This window comes from Panthera onca, chromosome D2 (assembly GCF_046562875.1).
Source record: "Panthera onca isolate mPanOnc1 chromosome D2, mPanOnc1 haplotype 2, whole genome shotgun sequence".
Lineage (NCBI taxonomy): Eukaryota > Metazoa > Chordata > Mammalia > Carnivora > Felidae > Panthera > Panthera onca.
In genome coordinates, this window is record NC_138349.1 from 27357218 (window position 1) to 27373368 (window position 16151).

Here is a 16151-nt window from a genome sequence, read left to right on the forward strand (position 1 = left end):
ACAGCTCCCTTGCCCCACCTTCTCCTAAGCATATGGAGGGGGTCTAAGCATCTCTGGGTAGGCTGTCTTTTCAATCCCCAGACTATGCATCTGTCCATCATTTCGTGCTCCCTCAGCAAAAGCAAAGATAGAAGGGGTCTCACACTTAAACCTTCACATCTTGACAGCTGGTCAAGCCAGCTGTGTAAACTTTGGGCAGGAGTGGGGGCCGTCAAGGCCCCCCCCCCCTCGCCAAGTAATGAAGAGGAAGGGGACCCCCTACCCAGTCTGGGCCAGATGCCCTAGACAGGGGACACCAGCCCAGGTCCAGAGTGTCTACTCCTTGGAGCCAACCTTGAAACTTAAGCTGGCAGCTGGGGACCCCCCAGAAGGGAGAGGGGCCAGCTCTTTCTTCCAGACAGCTCCCTTCCCCTCCCTCTTCCCTGCTAATAGGTATTTCCTGTTTATGAGGCAGCTAAGGCTGGGCTTTTGGGAAGGGATGGTGATGGAGGCTCTCCCCGCCCCCCTCTCCTTCCTAGGGCTGGGCTGGGGAGTCCTTGAGGAGTGCCTGAAGGTTGGGAGGCTCCTCCCTGGGGAAGGAGTGTTCCTTACATTGACCATCCAGATCATCTTTCCTCCTACCCCCTACCAACCCCGCAGCCCCTACGGGTAGGGGGCACTGGAGGGGTCTGCTTCCTGTTGTCTCCAGTCTCGAGGCCCTCAAAGGAGAGAAGCTTGCAAGCGAGGGGGAGTTGGGGGAGGCCGAGACTGGATGGAGAAAGGGGGAAGGGAGGAGAGCGTTTTGACTGATGAGTCAGAGCCCGCAAGGGGGAAGGATGGCCTGCAGATTACCCCCTCCCCAGACCAACCTGACGGTCATTCCACTGCCCTCCTCCCCCCAGCAAAACGCAGATCTCAGCCCTAGGGCAGGGGAGGGCGGGGACCACACTTAATTAACCCTTTTGGTTCTAGTCCTAACTGGTTTAGCAGGCAAGGGAGGGGTGGTTAATCTAGGGAGGAGGTGAGTTGGGTTGCTACAGAAATTAGGATAGTGCTTTCCCCGCCCAGGCTGGGGTGGGGGGCACATGATAAAGGCCCTCCGGAATAAGACGGTAATCTCAGCAGAGAGCTTGGGCGGGGGTCGGCAGTCCCTTTTCCCTCCCAGAGCGTGGCCGGGGTGGAGGGAGAGCTACACCTCAGGCCCACCCTGGCTCCGCCTCCCCCAGTCCTAGCTCCCGCTCCGGCTCAGCTACGCTCCCAACTCGGAGGCACCGGGAGGACGGACACCGAGTGTGAGGCTTCGCCTCTCATTCCTCCCACCGCCCTCCCCCTCTGGGGTCTCTGCTTCCGTCTCCTTTTTTAAAAGCTGCGTCACATGCATGCCGTTCCCCGAACGCTCCCGGCCCCTTGCCGCCCGCCCGCCGCGCGGCGCACGCACGTCGTCGCTCGCTGCGCGCTCGCCCGGGTCACTTTGACACGGCTCTCCCCTCCCACTAGCAGGCAATTAGCATATTAATAAAGCCCAGCCCAGCCCGGCTGGGGCTGGAGAGCGGGCGCCTACGAGAGCTAGTGCGCGAGCGAACGCGGGAGGGAGAGGGGGGCGAGCGGCGGCGGCGTTGGCGGCGGGGAGGGCGGCGGGAGCGCACAGACACGCACACGCACACGCGCACACACGGACACACACTCCGGGGACGCACACCCGCGCGCGCACACGCAGAGGCAGCTCGCCTTCCTGCCTGGCTTCCTTCCTGTCTGCTCCGCGCCTGACAGGCCCCTCGCTGCAGCCAGGGGCCGCCCGCACCGGGCCGAGGCCGGGCCGGGCCGGCGGCGAGGGCAGCGGGGCCGCGGGCGGCGGCGGCGGCTCATGCCCGGCCTGTCCCCGAGCGGGGCGGGCACCGTGACTCGGCTGGGCCCCCAGCGGCGGGCGATGTGAAGATGTCAGTGGGCTGTGCCTGTCCTGGTGAGTGGGGCGCGCGGTCGCCCGGCCCCTCCCTCCCTAGCCCTCTCGGCAGATCCCTCACCCCTTGTTTGGCATGAACTTGTGTGGGGGGCGTCGATGGCACGGCGGAGGTCGGGGGCTCTGAGGGGTATAGCGGGCCTTAGTCCGGGGGAGGGTTCTCCCCAACTGCAAATGCGCAGCAGCATAGAAGCAGGGGAGGGGGTGCTAGTGGGGGGGGGGGAGAGAAAGAGAGCGAGAGAGTGTGAGTGTGAGTGTGTGTGTGTGTGTGTGTGTGTGTGTGTGTTTTGGTGGGGGAGGCTAATTGAGGAGGGGTTTGGGGGGCTGAAATTCCCAGAATTCCAGGGTGTTAGCCAATCAGAAGTGAGTTTGGACTTTTGACCCCCCCCCCTCAGGTCACCATAGAGTTTTGATTGGCTGGTTTGGGTTGCCCCCCCCCTTCTTGCTGCCTATTCGCTTTTACATATCCTGTGATACCCCCCTCAGGGCTCTTTCTGTGGACTGTTTTTGGGAGGAGGGATTGGTTGGGGCCCATCTTGCTCCCCTCCAAATTTTCCTGCCTGTTGCCAGGGAAGGTTAGCCCTCCTGAGGGACGTGAGGTACTCTGGGGAGGGGGGGGGGGCTCAGATAATTGGGCCCTCAGGTCTGGCGTCTCCACCGTAGTGGGAGGGGGAAATGTGGCAGCTCCAGCAAGTTAGGAAATAAAGTGGTTTGAGGGAATTGAGTTGAGGGGAGCAGTACTTGACCTCAAAGTGAGAACTTGGGACAGGACTTAGGCCCAGATCCCCATCTCCCCAAAACGTTTACCAGCTCTTGCTAGTGACATCCTGGGTCTGAGTTCTTTCCTGGGGAAGGAGAAGGTTGTACCTCACTGCCAGGAGAAAAGAGGGAGGCTATGTGACTGGAGAGGTGGTCTTCAGAGGGCCCCCAAACACTGTCTATCCCCATTCTCAGGACTCTGGGTCCTTGCATTATGTGCAGGACCCCCTCTTGTCCCAGGCTGGAGTTAGCTTTATTCTGAAAGTCAGGTGTCCCAGGATCTAGCCTGGTTTGGATCCTTTGCTTCTCCACATGCCTTTTCTCTGGGAGCCCCATACTCCACAACTGAACCCTTGCCACACACACACACACACACACACACACACACACACACACCCCGTCCCCAAGGGAAGCTGCCAGTGCGGAAGCTTCCTTGAAAATCATGTGACACAGGCCAAGCTGGGCTGGGCACACATTTAAAGTGCCTGCTGAGGCTGATGTTTAAGGGGCATGGGGCCCAGAGGTAGGGCTAGTAGAGTCTGAGGATCCTGGAATATCTGGGTGTGGGAACCCCTGACTCCTGCTTGTAGAGGGTGGGGAGAGGAAAAAAAGGGAAGAGCTTGCCAAGCTGGAATCCTGCCTGGCACCATCATTCCTTCTCTTACCAGCTTGGTGTGGATGTTTGTATGTGTATTTTCTTTATAATTGCCCTATGCTGGGTACCCCTTCAGATCCTTCCATGCTCGGAGTCCTCCTCGTGGCCTTCATCCTCCATCACCACACATAAACATAGTAGAAATTAAGGCTGTGAACAAGCTAGAGGCCTGAGTCTTAAATTTTGATTCTTAGTTCCTAAATGGTAGGTAGGAGGTGGGTATGGAAGGGTTGTCAGGTTGGAGGTAGATAAGAGGTTGTTCCTGAAATTGGGGCAGGGTGCCTGGGTCCAGTAGGAGAAAGGATAAAGTTTCTCCCTCATTTTCTTTGGGAGCAGCATGGGGACAGGAAGAGGACCCATGCACAGAGATGTGCATGAGGAGGGACAGCTTCAATCAGTGCCTCAAAACACATGTTCCTTTTGTGTGTCTGGGTGGCGTGGCTAGAGGAGAGGGGGCAAAAGATGGTTAAGAGTGGGGTCTTTTTTCCTTAATATGAAGAAGTCTTATGGGTTAATGCCACTGAGAATGGATGGAGGTTAGACTTCAAGGAGAACCAAATGGGGAGGGGACTGAGAGTGGCCTGGGGGTGGGGAATGTTAGGAGTTGCAGTGAGGGAGGGGACCAGACTGGATGGATGGGTGGGAGCACATGGTTGAATACAAGGGCATCCTGGCAGCATGTACAGTACAGGCCCAAAGATCCACCCCCCAACTTGAGCAGGCCTGGGGTGGGGGCCGAGGCGCCCTGGCAGGCCGCCTGCCTGCTGCCTGCCTGCCTGTCTGAGTCTCTCCTTTGTGCTCTGCTGTCTCCCGGCTCCTCCTCCTCCCCCAGCCCAGCAGAGACAGCACATGCCCCACACATGTGACTGAAGGAAGCCAGAGCATACGCAGACCCACACACATGCACACACGGAAGGAAACACTACAAGATACACACACACACACACACACACACACACACACACACACATACATACATATATACCCCCAGCTCCCATAGTGCTCCTGGGGTAGGTAATAGCTCCTGAAGCTTTGGTCAGGAGCAGGGAGAACCTCTGCTAAGGGGCATCACCCAGGCACGGCAGGTTGCTGAGGGGACCAGGGCCTGTCTGGGGCAGCATGTGGCTCAGAAGGGTTAAGGCAGGGAGGAGTAGGGGGAGGGGAGGAGGCAGCAGTGGTGGCGGCTGGGAGCCAGGAGAGGAGGATGGCAGAGCGCCAGGCCAACGGGAGGCCGGGCACAGACAAAGGAAGGGGGGCAGGCACACTGGAGGCCTGGGTCAGGGAGCCCCAGGGGCCCGGGCAGGGGGCAGTGCTGGTACCTTATCCTGTGGGTTGGGGCAGGCTGCTGCCCTTCAGAGTTCCCACCTCCAGGAGGGGTACTCTTCCTCATCGCTCTTTCATCACCTTTGTTATTCTTTGCTGCTCTGCTTTCTCCCCACTGCCCCCCCATCCCCTCCCCTCCCTGCTCCACCAATTTTAGGGCCATCTAACTCAGACTTGCTTTCTTTAGTTGTACCTCTTCTGCTCCTGTGCAAATGGGGGAATTAAGTCAGAAATGAGAGAGGAGCAGCCTTGCTAGAAAAGGGGAACCAGAAGAAGGGCCCCGTTTTGAATGACGTGCCAGAGTCTTGATACATCTTGATATTTAGGGGCCCTTCCTTCTGAAATTTGAGGAGACAAACTGGGGGTTCTGAGCTCTAGACTGGGGGCAGAAGCCTGAGCACACGCCCATCCCTCTTCCCCGTGTAGACAGTCATTTGGGGCCTGGAGTGGCCATTCCTTGGAGGGGGAAGGGAGTAGGAATGGTTGCAGTGCCCCGGGGCTGGGCTTGTATGAGTGGGGTTAGAAGTCCAGGGTTCCAGCTCGGGCCCTCCTGTCTCACTATAATCTGTTCGAGTGAGCATAATATTTGGCCCTGCATTCAGTAAGAATCTCTTGAGGTATGGCCTACGAATGAACTTGGGAAAGTTTAAAGGCATGAAACAAACGACAGGAATTGTCCCGTAAGTGGAGGATAAGTGTAGTCATCCTAGAGTTGTGCTGTTAATTTGGGACTCAGTGGAATATTTCAGTTCCTGGTGGTTTCAATTCTGGGCAGAATGTTGCAGGGTCTGGCTGAATGTTATAGATTTCAGTATGTTTGTGAAAGCTGGAGCGTATCATATGGCTAGACTGTGATGGAGAATGGTGTGCAGGTTTCAGGGAGGGTGGTTTATGGGGTTAGTCTCTGGGTAACAAATGGCCAGGGTGTGCACATAATAGTCTGTCACAGGTTCTGGAGGTATAATGCAGCTTAGGTGTGTGTATTGGGGTCCAAGGGCATGTGTTACAGGTCCCTGTGTGTAAAGAAGTCAAAGTATGTCATAGGCTATGTGTGTGTCCTGGGTTTGGGTTTATCTTGCATTTGAGGTATGTCGCAGGTTGAAGTGTGTATTAGGGACCGATTTATGTAAAAGTAAAATGAGTTTTTTACGTGAGGAGAATGTTCACAGAGCCAGATGCAATATTATTGCACAACCAGTGTGTCTATCATGAGAAACCTTGTCATGGGGCTGTGTGAATGTGGTTGGCGCGGCAAGGTGGGGCATAGGGAACAGAGACTCAAATTGCAAAGAAGTAGGAAGGCTGTATGGCTGCACCCCCTCGTGTGTTGTGTGCTGTGGTGTGTGTGTGTTTCCTTTTTCCTATGTGTCCGGGTAGTATACCTGGACCACTACCCAAGTTTTAGAAACACCTCCTCTCTTGGGAATTCCCCCCCTTGCATTGGAGAACGTGCTTTACTTCAGTAACCACATACCTTTTTTTTTTCCCTGGGATGGTGGGAGGATTCAGCAGCAGACTAGGCCCTTTCTGGGGACCCTTGGATGGGCAAATTTGCCTTCCCCAGTTCTGACAGTGCCTCTTTCCCCTGCACCCACCCGACTCTTATGGTGGGGGTTAGGGAAGGGGGCTAGGAACTTAGCTGGGTTGAGGGCAGGGAGCCTGGAGTGCCCCCCTCCCTGCAATCACTGTTTACAGGTTGAAGCAGAGTGTGGCTCTGTCAAAAATAACCCCTTGGAGGTTTCCCCCAGCTGCTCTGGGATTTCATCAGGGGCTGAAGCCCAGGGTGGCAGCTCAGGCCAACCTTCAACCCCAGAGATCACAGGGGAGAGGAAGAGAGATTTGGGGGACATTGGGGAAGCAGTTTGAAGATACTGGGAGTCTCCAGGGAGGAGAGCACTCTTCTCCATCCCTGTCAGTGGCTCCAGCCCTCCTGCTCACCCCTGAGCACCAAGCTTGGGGCTGGGATGGGGGCATTTCAATTCCTGGCCCCACACACCTCCCCTCCATCCAGGTCTCTCCCCAGGCCCAATCTGTTCTGTCTCCATCTCTCCCTCCCATCTCTCTCAGTCTCTGTCTCTCTTTTGTTTTTCTCAGCAGTCCTCCCTGCCTGCCTCCGTCTCTCCCTCCCTCCCTCTCTCTCTCCCTCTTCCTCTTTCCTCGCAGGGAGGGGGCGGGGCCAGTGGGGGCAGCTCCACCCTCCGCCCGCCCTGGGGCCTCATTCTGAGAGAGGCTCGGAGAGCGGAGAGCGAGCGGGGAGGGAGGGCTAGAAAGGGAGAAAAGGCAGGGAGCCGGCGGGCGCTGCGTGTGTCTGTGCGTGTGCAAGTGTGAGTGAGTGTGAGTGCTGGGCCCTGTCTCTCCTGGTGCCCTGGCGGAGGGGCCTGGTGGCCTGGGGAGGGCGGGCGGGCTGCTTGGAGGCAGAGGCAGCGAGAGGCGGCGGCGGGGAGAGCCGAAGAGGAGGAGGAGGAGAGAGGAAAGAGCGGAGCAGCCATTGTTGAGGGAAACCTTGCAAACAAAGAAGGCTCCGGACTCCCCGCGGCCCCCCGCCCCCCAGGCCGGCCCCCTGGCCCCTAGCCCCCGGCCCAGTGGCCATTGTAACTTTCCCCCGGGGCTGTGGCCGCCGCGGGGCGGGCCGAGGCTGTGTGTGCGAGTCTTTGTGCGGCCCGCGGAGTGGAGCTCTCAGCCAGGCCTGCCTGTCCCACTTGGGACATGAGCGGCTGAAGTTGGCCCCCTCAGCCCTCACCCCTGCCAGGGCTCCGCTGGGCTTCCAGCTGCTCCCCGCACCTCTCTTGGCCCCCTCAGTTCTCCCAGGTAAGTCTGGGCACCGTGCAAGCCTGTTGGGGGTGGGCGGAAGATCCTGGGTCTGGCCCAGGCCTGGTATGCTAGCTGGGGCAGAGGTGCCCCAGCTCAGAGAGGCCAGGGCTCTCAGGCTTGCTGACCTGTGGTCAGCCCCCAAAGGAAGGGGGCCTGCCCTCAGGTCAGGCTGGTTACCATGGAAATGCTCAGCTGGAGGTGCCCCCCTCAGCCCCAGGATGCAGCTTCCATCCTGAGAAACTTTACTAGTTCTGGGCTCTTCCTCTCTTCTCCCTCCTCCTAAGGGCTCCCAGATTGCTTGGGGATGGGGGGGGGGGGGTGTATGTGTGACTCCGAGGCTGATGACACATCCCCTTCACCCCCACCCCCACCTTGCTCTCTCTACCCCTGTTGCTGGGGACAGGCAGTAACAGGGACAGATGGTCTGGGTGATGTTCCCTCCCCTTCTCTTCTCACTCCCAAGCCCTTGTGCTGGGGCTACTGGGAGTTGCTATGGCTCTGGAGAGATGCTGAGTTTGTGTCCATTCACTGGAGGTATAAATAGAGGCCTCAGAGCTTCAGGCTTTAGCTCTTCAGAGCTGTTCCCCAGCCCCAGGCAATGTTTGTCAGGTCTCTGGTGAGAGAAATTGAAGCTCTGAAACTTTTTTCAGAATCAGAGAGGAACCCAGGTGTGCTTCCTCCCTTCTGAGGGTCCTGAGGGTCCAGATAGCCCTGAGACTGTGGGGCAGGGCCAGAGATGCCTTTAGGGAAAGGATGGCTTCCTTAGGGGGCAAGGGCAAGGTCTGGTAATCTAGACTCTTGGGTTCATTGACTAGACCCAGCCTCTGGTAGACTTTGGGAGTTTGGGCTTCCTATGTGGCCTTAGTATACCTGTCTGTGGAGTGGGGAGACTTGGAGCTGGGTGGCACTGTCTCTTTCCTAAGGATACAGGCTCCTCATTCAGTCCAAACTGGCATGTGAAGGTTGTGTGTGCTGTGCTGGGAGCATGTGGATGTGGCCTGCGAGAGAGCCTGAATGGGGCAAGGGCCTGTTGCAGCCACCCTGATCCTGCCTGGGGCTGCTGGGTTCCAGCTCTTGGTAGGCATGTTGGAACGAGCTGAGGGTGGAAGCCTGCTAGGCAGGATGAGGCACACGCGTGTGCAGGCACACACAAGCTTTGAGTCTTGGCACCTTCAGGAACTGTGTAGTGTAAGCCCCTCTGGGACCCTCCGTTTGCCCATATTGTGAGGAGGGGGCCCTGGAGAGATAATTAAATGATGTGTGTTGGCACAGGGTCTTCCTTTGTCTCTTTCCCCTAAGGAACAAAATAGATTTTGTATTTAATTTGGGGAGGGGGCTTAGATACGGCCAATATGGCTGCCCTTCCAAATGCAAACAAGTTTTGGGGTGGCTAGGAAGCACCTATGACTGAGTTTAGAACCTTTGGTGCTGTGTCTCAGTTTCCCTTCCTATCTGGTTGGGAGGGGGAAAATAGAATTGTAGGGGTGCCTGGCTCGTACCCAACTATGAATGTAATACTTCTTCTAGTCAGGAAATAGCATACCAGGAACAGTGTGCTGCTCATTGAGGTGGAGAGGTGACACATGTGCACATACGCAGAGACACGTGAGCAGAGACCCCTGTCTAGTTACCACTTGCCTCCTAGACTAAGCCCCCTGGAGCCTAGATTTCCTCCTTCCGAGACCTAGGTTTGTAAGTAGAGTGGAATCCATTGGAGGCCTGTCTATCTCCCTCCCCCACTGCAAGTCTCAGAAGTGAGAGGAGGTTGAGGCTTTGGGTTTCTGGTTTGGAGACAATACTAGACCCATGGTAGCTGTGGGGGAGGGGGCTGGGCTGATAAGGGAGTGGCCGTTGGTGGGGGAGGCAGAAGGCCCAACTGGTTATCTGGTGGGAGGCACCCAGCAGGCACCCACTCCCCTTTATCTTTCTATCCCCTGCCCTCCTGAGACCCTGGGGGTGGAGGAGGGGCAGGGAGTTGGCAAAATCCCGGTTCCGGTTCCTTTCCCCAAGCTTGGTCTCCAGAGGGCATTAGAGGGGTGGAAATACTATAGGATATGGGAATCAGATCTGGGCTCAAGTCCTAGCTCTGCCAATTGCTACTTCTGTGATCTTGGCAAGTCCCCTCGAGCTTTCCGTTGCCTCATCTGTAAAATGGGGATTTTATAGTTGACCCTGCTACCTCACAACGTTGTTGTGATGAGTGAACAATACTAGGTGGATGTAAAGGGAATTTATCAAAATTAAATTGTAATGTTTGGATATTCATTTATTCTATGGTGTTGACATTTCTTTGCTGCTTCAATTCTATCATCCAGGGCTCAGCACGTGAAGAAATGGGGTCTTGGGTATTAGGGCTGAGTACTTCTAGTTTCATAATAAAATAAAATTGGAGGCAGATTTAGAAGCAGAGGTAGGTGTTCCATAGGGTAGTCCCCCTCCCCTAGTCCACCCACTCTGGGTGCTCTGGAAGACCAGTCCCTTTCCACACAATCTAGTAGACTTCCAGGAAAGCTCCCTGGGACTCAGGGCACCACTTCTCTTTTTCCCTTCTAGGTTGTTCCTCAAAGTCATTCAAGCTGTACTCGCCGAAGGAGCCCCCGAACGGCAACGCCTTCCCTCCTTTCCATCCCGGCACCATGCTAGATCGGGATGTGGGGTGAGTCTTATCTACTTCCCATCCCTTCTCCAGATGGGATCCTGCCTGAAAGGGGGAGGGAGTGACACCCCCAATAATTCCTGTCTTCCACTCCCATTCTCATAGCCTCTTCCCTTACACAGCCCAACTCCCATGTACCCGCCTACATATCTGGAGCCTGGGATTGGGTAAGTGGAGTCCAGTGAGGAGGGAGGTGCTTTCCATTACATGGGGGAAGGCAGAAGTGGGGGTGGGGTGGAGTGGGGAGACCCTCTTTCTACTGACCTCCCTTCTTCACTTTTCCCAGGAGGCACACACCATATGGCAACCAAACTGACTACAGAATATTCGAGCTTAACAAACGGCTTCAAAACTGGACAGAGGTATGGCTAGGGGAAAGCGGCTGGGAAGGGGGAGGGCCATCTGGGAACCCCTGGGATGTCTTCTGACATACACACACAAACACCTCTCCCTGTGCTCCTTAGGAGTGTGACAATCTCTGGTGGGATGCTTTCACAACTGAGTTCTTTGAGGATGATGCCATGTTAACCATCACTTTCTGCCTGGAGGATGGACCAAAGAGATATAGTGAGTGGCCTTTGGGGGTCCTGCTGGTTCTGCTGTGAGAGCATATACTTCCTATGTCCTTCTAAGGACTGGGAGTAGGTATTTGTCTCCGGGGATCTGTCTTGGCAGTTATGGCATCTGCCTGACCCTCTTACAAGTCCTTCTGTTCTAATGAGTTTGTCCCATCTCTACAGCCATTGGCCGGACCTTGATCCCACGCTATTTCCGCAGCATCTTTGAAGGGGGTGCTACAGAACTGTACTATGTGCTTAAGCACCCCAAGGAGGCATTCCACAGCAACTTTGTGTCCCTTGACTGTGACCAAGGCAGCATGGTGACGCAGCATGGCAAACCCATGTTCACCCAGGTCAGCAACCCAGCTGGATGTGGAATACTGAAGCGCCTGGGTTTGATTCCCCTCCTTTCTCCCAAAATGTACTCAGCTGTTCCCCAGGGAGGCAAAAGGGGAAGTGGCAAGACCAGAAGGGAGGGGCAGGCATGGTGCAACATCCATCAGATGCTTACTAAGTTTGTACATGACAGTTTTCTGGGCTGCAGGGGCATACCAGTGAATGAGAGCCTGCCCTCATAGAGTTTATAGCAGATGAGTGTATCACTAGCTACTTGGGAAGAGGACAAGGGTCTGTTAAGCATTTCCACTTTGTGTGTGTATGTGTGTAAGGGTCAGTGGTGTGACAGGTAGATGAGGGAATGGCCTTTGTCAGTTATGCACCCAGATTTATGTGCAAGTGGCAGAAGTGTGTTCAGTGGGAGAGTTGTGAGCAAACGGGAGAGCAGGTATATTTTCAGGCACGTGGGGAGAGGGCAGAGATGTGACAAGCTTGTCTCCAGGTGTGTGTGGAGGGCCGGTTGTACCTAGAGTTCATGTTTGACGACATGATGCGGATAAAGACGTGGCACTTCAGCATCCGGCAGCACCGAGAGCTCATCCCCCGCAGCATCCTTGCCATGCATGTGAGTTGTGGGCAGGACCCAAAATGCAAGGGTGAGGGCAGGCAGTGGGAAGAGTGGATGGAATAAGGTCTGCCATTTCCTGACAGTGACCTCAGACAGAGGGTTAGAGTATCTCCATCTGAAAAATGGGTTTCATAACAGCCCCTCTTCTCTCTCTGGAGTGTCATGAGGCTTAGTGATAGGGCAGGTGAGCAGATGCAACCCAGGTTCTAGTCTTTTTCTCCCCATCTAGGCCCAGGACCCCCAGATGTTGGATCAGCTCTCCAAAAATATCACCCGGTGTGGGTTGTCCAATTCCACTCTCAACTACCTCCGAGTGAGTCCTTGATCACCCAGTTTCTGCCCCATCCCATTTGAGTCAGCTCCATGTCTCTCTCCTGACAAGCCACCTCCTCGTCTCCCCCCAGCTCTGTGTGATACTCGAGCCCATGCAGGAGCTCATGTCCCGCCACAAGACCTACAGCCTCAGCCCCCGTGACTGCCTCAAGACCTGCCTTTTCCAGAAGTGGCAGCGCATGGTAGCACCCCCCGGTGAGTGCCTTGCACCTGCACCTGCTCTAACCAGGATCTGATGAAGCTCCCCAACGCTCTATCTCTGTCTCCTCATGAAGCCCCTTTCTCACTCCTGGGTCTGAAAGATTGGGATCAGAGTAGGCTCAGGCTCCTTAGGAGCCAGAATGGGGAACAAGGGACCCAGGGCCTTGCCCTTCCTGAGTCTCCTTTTCCTTGGCACAGCGGAGCCTGCGCGGCAGCAGCCCAGCAAACGGCGGAAACGAAAGATGTCAGGGGGCAGCACCATGAGCTCGGGGGGTGGCAACACCAACAACAGCAACAGCAAGAAGAAAAGCCCAGCCAGCACCTTCGCCCTCTCCAGCCAGGTACCTGTAAGCATCTCGGCTTTCTTCTCTCTTCTGGGCTGCCCTACTGCTGACCCCTGACCCTTGACCCTGTCCCAGCCTGAGCTCACTAGCAGGCATAGAAGCAAAAACAGTTTTTCCTGGTGTAATGTGCCAGCATGAGCTGGCTCCTGTCACTGATGAGAGTCCTTGTCAGTCAAATGCCATGGTTGTGATCACAGACTCAGACAGAACTTAGGACATAAAGGGACAGAGACAGCCATGAGAACATTTGGGTGTTCAGGATAGACAGCTTAGGGGCACACATACCATCAGAGACCCACACACTCACACTGACAGAGGGACACATAAATTTGAACGTGTGCGAATCTAGAATACACATATGTACATGCACACGCTTTCCCCGTTGGTGTTTTTCTTTTTTTTTTCTTTTAATCTGCTCCCTCCCTATTATATGTGGACAGAAGTTTAGGAGCCCCCTGAAGTTTGGGGGAGATGAACTAGGGAGCTAGGGGAGTAGATTGACTTCTAGAATCTAGTACGTGTGGGTCAAAGCCTGTGATGCTCTGCAGTCCTTCAGTGGGAAGGATTCCAGGGGCCGAGGGTGTCCGAGGATTTGGGGTTTTAAACTTGGGTATGAGAAGGGGTTGGGGGTGTTGAGTTTCCTGGGTGGGTATTGGGGCTCTGGGGGTATCTGCTGCCCTGGGCCGGGCGAGCCCCTGCCCCGATTATGTTTGGGGACCTCCGCCACTCTCAGGATGTGATGGTGGTGGGGGAGCCCACCCTGATGGGCGGGGAGTTCGGGGACGAGGACGAGAGGCTCATCACCCGGCTGGAGAACACCCAGTTTGACGCGGCCAACGGCATTGACGACGAGGACAGCTTTAACAACTCCCCCGCCCTGGGCGCCAACAGCCCCTGGAACAGCAAGCCTCCATCCAGCCAAGAAAGCAAATCGGAGAACCCCACGTCACAGGCCTCCCAGTAAAGGCCTTTCCATGGCCACCCAGTGCTCTGCCTGCCTGCCCCACCCCTCGCAGCCCCAGGGAGCAGAAGACAGAATGAAGAGACTGAGCATCTAAAATGGGCAGCCTCCATCCACCCACTTCAGGGAGGAACTGGACTCGCTGGGGGCAGGTGCCAAGATTTGCCCCCCAGTGGCCCTGGGCTGGGCCTGGCCTCTGCAGAGCCTTTTTGGGGGAAGGGGGTACTCATGTGGATGCCTACATGGACCCTGGGCCTCTGAGAAATGTCCTGATCACCCCCCAGGGCATTTGCATCCATCCTCACCCCAGGTTCTGGGTTCCCAATCCTCCTGACTTCACCCCCTTCAAGCCTGGGGTTGTCTATTCCACAGCCCTTAGGGACTTAAAATTATGGGGCTTGGTTGAGTGCCCCTTTCCTAAACCTTTCCCTAGGTGGCTGGTAGTAGAGGGGTAAACCTCTGGCTCCTCCCTGCAGCCACCTATCCCAGCTCCCAAGTTTTTTAAAAAATAATATTATTAAAAATGTAAGTTTAAAAAAAAAAGTCACACATTGTACCCCCTCTTCCCCTTATTAAAAGTCCAGCTACCTCCCTACTCCAGGCAAATCCGGGGCTTAGGGCCCACGTGGAGGTGAGTGTGGGGTGTGGGGGGGGTATGCATTAACATTTTATACAGTTTGAGAGCTTCAGACCAAGGAGATACTTTGCCATCTCTCTTCCCTTTTCCTCTGGGTGACTGGAGTTGGGGAAGGCATGCCTTGGGGTAGGGGGCCGTTGATGGCCTCACCTTTGTGACAACCCCCTGCTGTTGTCTCTGTCTTCCCATCCTCCAGGACTCTGGCCTGCCCTCCTAGTGCTTGTGACTCCCTCCCAGCCCCAACCCCCTCCCCCATGGTGTGTATATTCTTTACAAGTCCTCCACTAGAGCAGCTGTCTTGGATGGGGGGAAGGGAGGCTCCCTCCCTTAGGAAGTGTGGAGGGAAGGGAGCAACCTTGTTTGTTGCTGTTTTTTGTTTTGTCTCAGTTGGGCAGGCATGGGATGGAGGGGGAGGGGCTCATCCACTCTCTCCAGCACTCTCTTTCCCCAACTCCTCAAACTGTGTATCTGGTCCTCCCCTGTCCTCCACAGAGGGGAAGGAGCCACTGAGGATGGCCCAGCTCTAAGCCCACCTGGGAGCAATAGACCTGTGTCCCCCAGCTGAAGTAAAGGTCTTCATCTCCAATATCCCTTCCATCCCTTTCCTCATAGAAGGGAGTGGGGAAGCAGCCAGGATCCTCAGCTCTATTTCACAGTTGGACACACGGACGCTCTGGGCCCAGGGTGAGGCCAGGAGCAGGGTCCCGTGGGTCTGGGGCCAGCTCTGTGGCTTCGCTGCCTTTTCCTGTGGCCAGTTCCAGAAGTGTTAGCACCACCTCTCTCCCCACTCTTCCTTCTGGATTCTCGGGTCCCCCACACCCAGTTTCCTTAACTCCAGCTGCCACTGTTGGAAGGGTATTGTGTCAGGAGCTGAGGGGTGGGGTGGGGAAGATGGATGTCCCACCCCAAATGTAATGCCTTTTTTTTTTTTTTTTTTTTTTTTTTTTTTTTTTTGGGCCATTTGAGTCATGTATGGTACCGATCAATAAAGAGACTTTTTGGTTTGAGAGTGTCTTGGTTGGTCATTGCTGCCTAATAACCACTAAGTTCCAGGCAGTCTTTTCTCCCTCCTTCATGCAGTCCCTTAGGGACCATGACTGGTCCCTAAGACCAGTCATTGGAAAGGAGGTAGGAATTTAAGCTTGTGGATCCCCCTTCAGTCTCATCTCACAATGCCCCTCACTCTTCCACCGTTGCTCCTCCTGTCCCAGGCTGGCCCTGTCTCCCTCAAAAGTTGACTTTTCCACCCTCTGGGGCTGTTGTTCCTTGCCCCTAACTGTCCTGGCTGCCAGACAGGTGGCCCTGAGGCAGGGTTCCTGGGATAGAAGGCCTTGGATCAGGCTTTTGGAGGGGGAGGGATCCTTGCGGAGGAGGGCGCTTGGGTTTGAGGAGTTTTGGGTGGTTACAATGACTGGGAGACTTGGTCCTATTTTTGATAGATTCCTGCCCCTATCCAGCCTCCAGCCTCCTGCTCCTATTGGGCCCAGCCCAGCTGAGCTGTCTGAACTAGGATTCCCTGGTGTTAGGTCTTGGGTGGGGAAGTAAGAGTAGCTTGATTGATTGTACCCTTGCTGACTTTGGGTGGGGACACAGGAGGATGCCTGAAAACGGTTGCTAGGAGGCAGCCTGAAGTTCCTTAGGTGGAAGGAAGAATAGGGTGCTTTCCAGATTCCTTTCCAGGTGTTTACTCCCCCCGCCCCAAGTCCCCTCCTCTCCCACCATTAAAGAAGATTGGCAAGATAGGGAAACACTGCTGTGGATTGGGGACGGGATCTTAGCACCTACCAAATCCCCCTATCCAGACTCCCATTTTCATCCCAGGGAGGGGAATCGGGCCTTTCAGACTATTCCCCCACCAAATTCCCTGGATTTGAAGCAAGTCCTCATAGATGTGTACCTCTACCCTCACCTCCCCAGCTGGCAGGAAGAAACCAGAGGAAAGGACTATATGGCCCATTCCACTCCTCTCCAGTCCACATGGTTACCTTGGCCCTGCCCTGCTGCCAGCCCA

General features: G+C 55.6%; 1 protein-coding gene across 4 annotated transcripts; it reads left to right on the forward strand.

Annotated features, from left to right (window-relative positions):
* Window positions 1-1561: 1561 nt before the first annotated feature.
* Window positions 1562-15149, forward strand: LDB1 (LIM domain binding 1). 4 transcript variants are annotated; one of them, XM_060641670.3, is made up of 11 exons: window positions 1562-1939; window positions 10038-10140; window positions 10263-10307; window positions 10427-10502; window positions 10605-10707; window positions 10881-11053; window positions 11539-11661; window positions 11894-11977; window positions 12069-12192; window positions 12397-12539; window positions 13276-15149. In XM_060641670.3, exons 1-11 carry the CDS (start codon window positions 1915-1917, stop codon window positions 13504-13506), a joined length of 1230 nt encoding a protein of 409 aa, XP_060497653.1. In that variant the 5' UTR covers window positions 1562-1914; the 3' UTR covers window positions 13507-15149. The 4 variants fall into 4 exon arrangements, with proteins under 4 accessions (XP_060497653.1, XP_060497652.1, XP_060497656.1 ...); XM_060641669.3 differs by having other exon boundaries at window positions 1701-1939; window positions 12397-12545; XM_060641673.3 differs by lacking the exon at window positions 1562-1939 and adding an exon at window positions 7203-7481 and having other exon boundaries at window positions 12397-12545.
* The last annotated feature ends 1002 nt before the right edge of the window (window positions 15150-16151 follow it).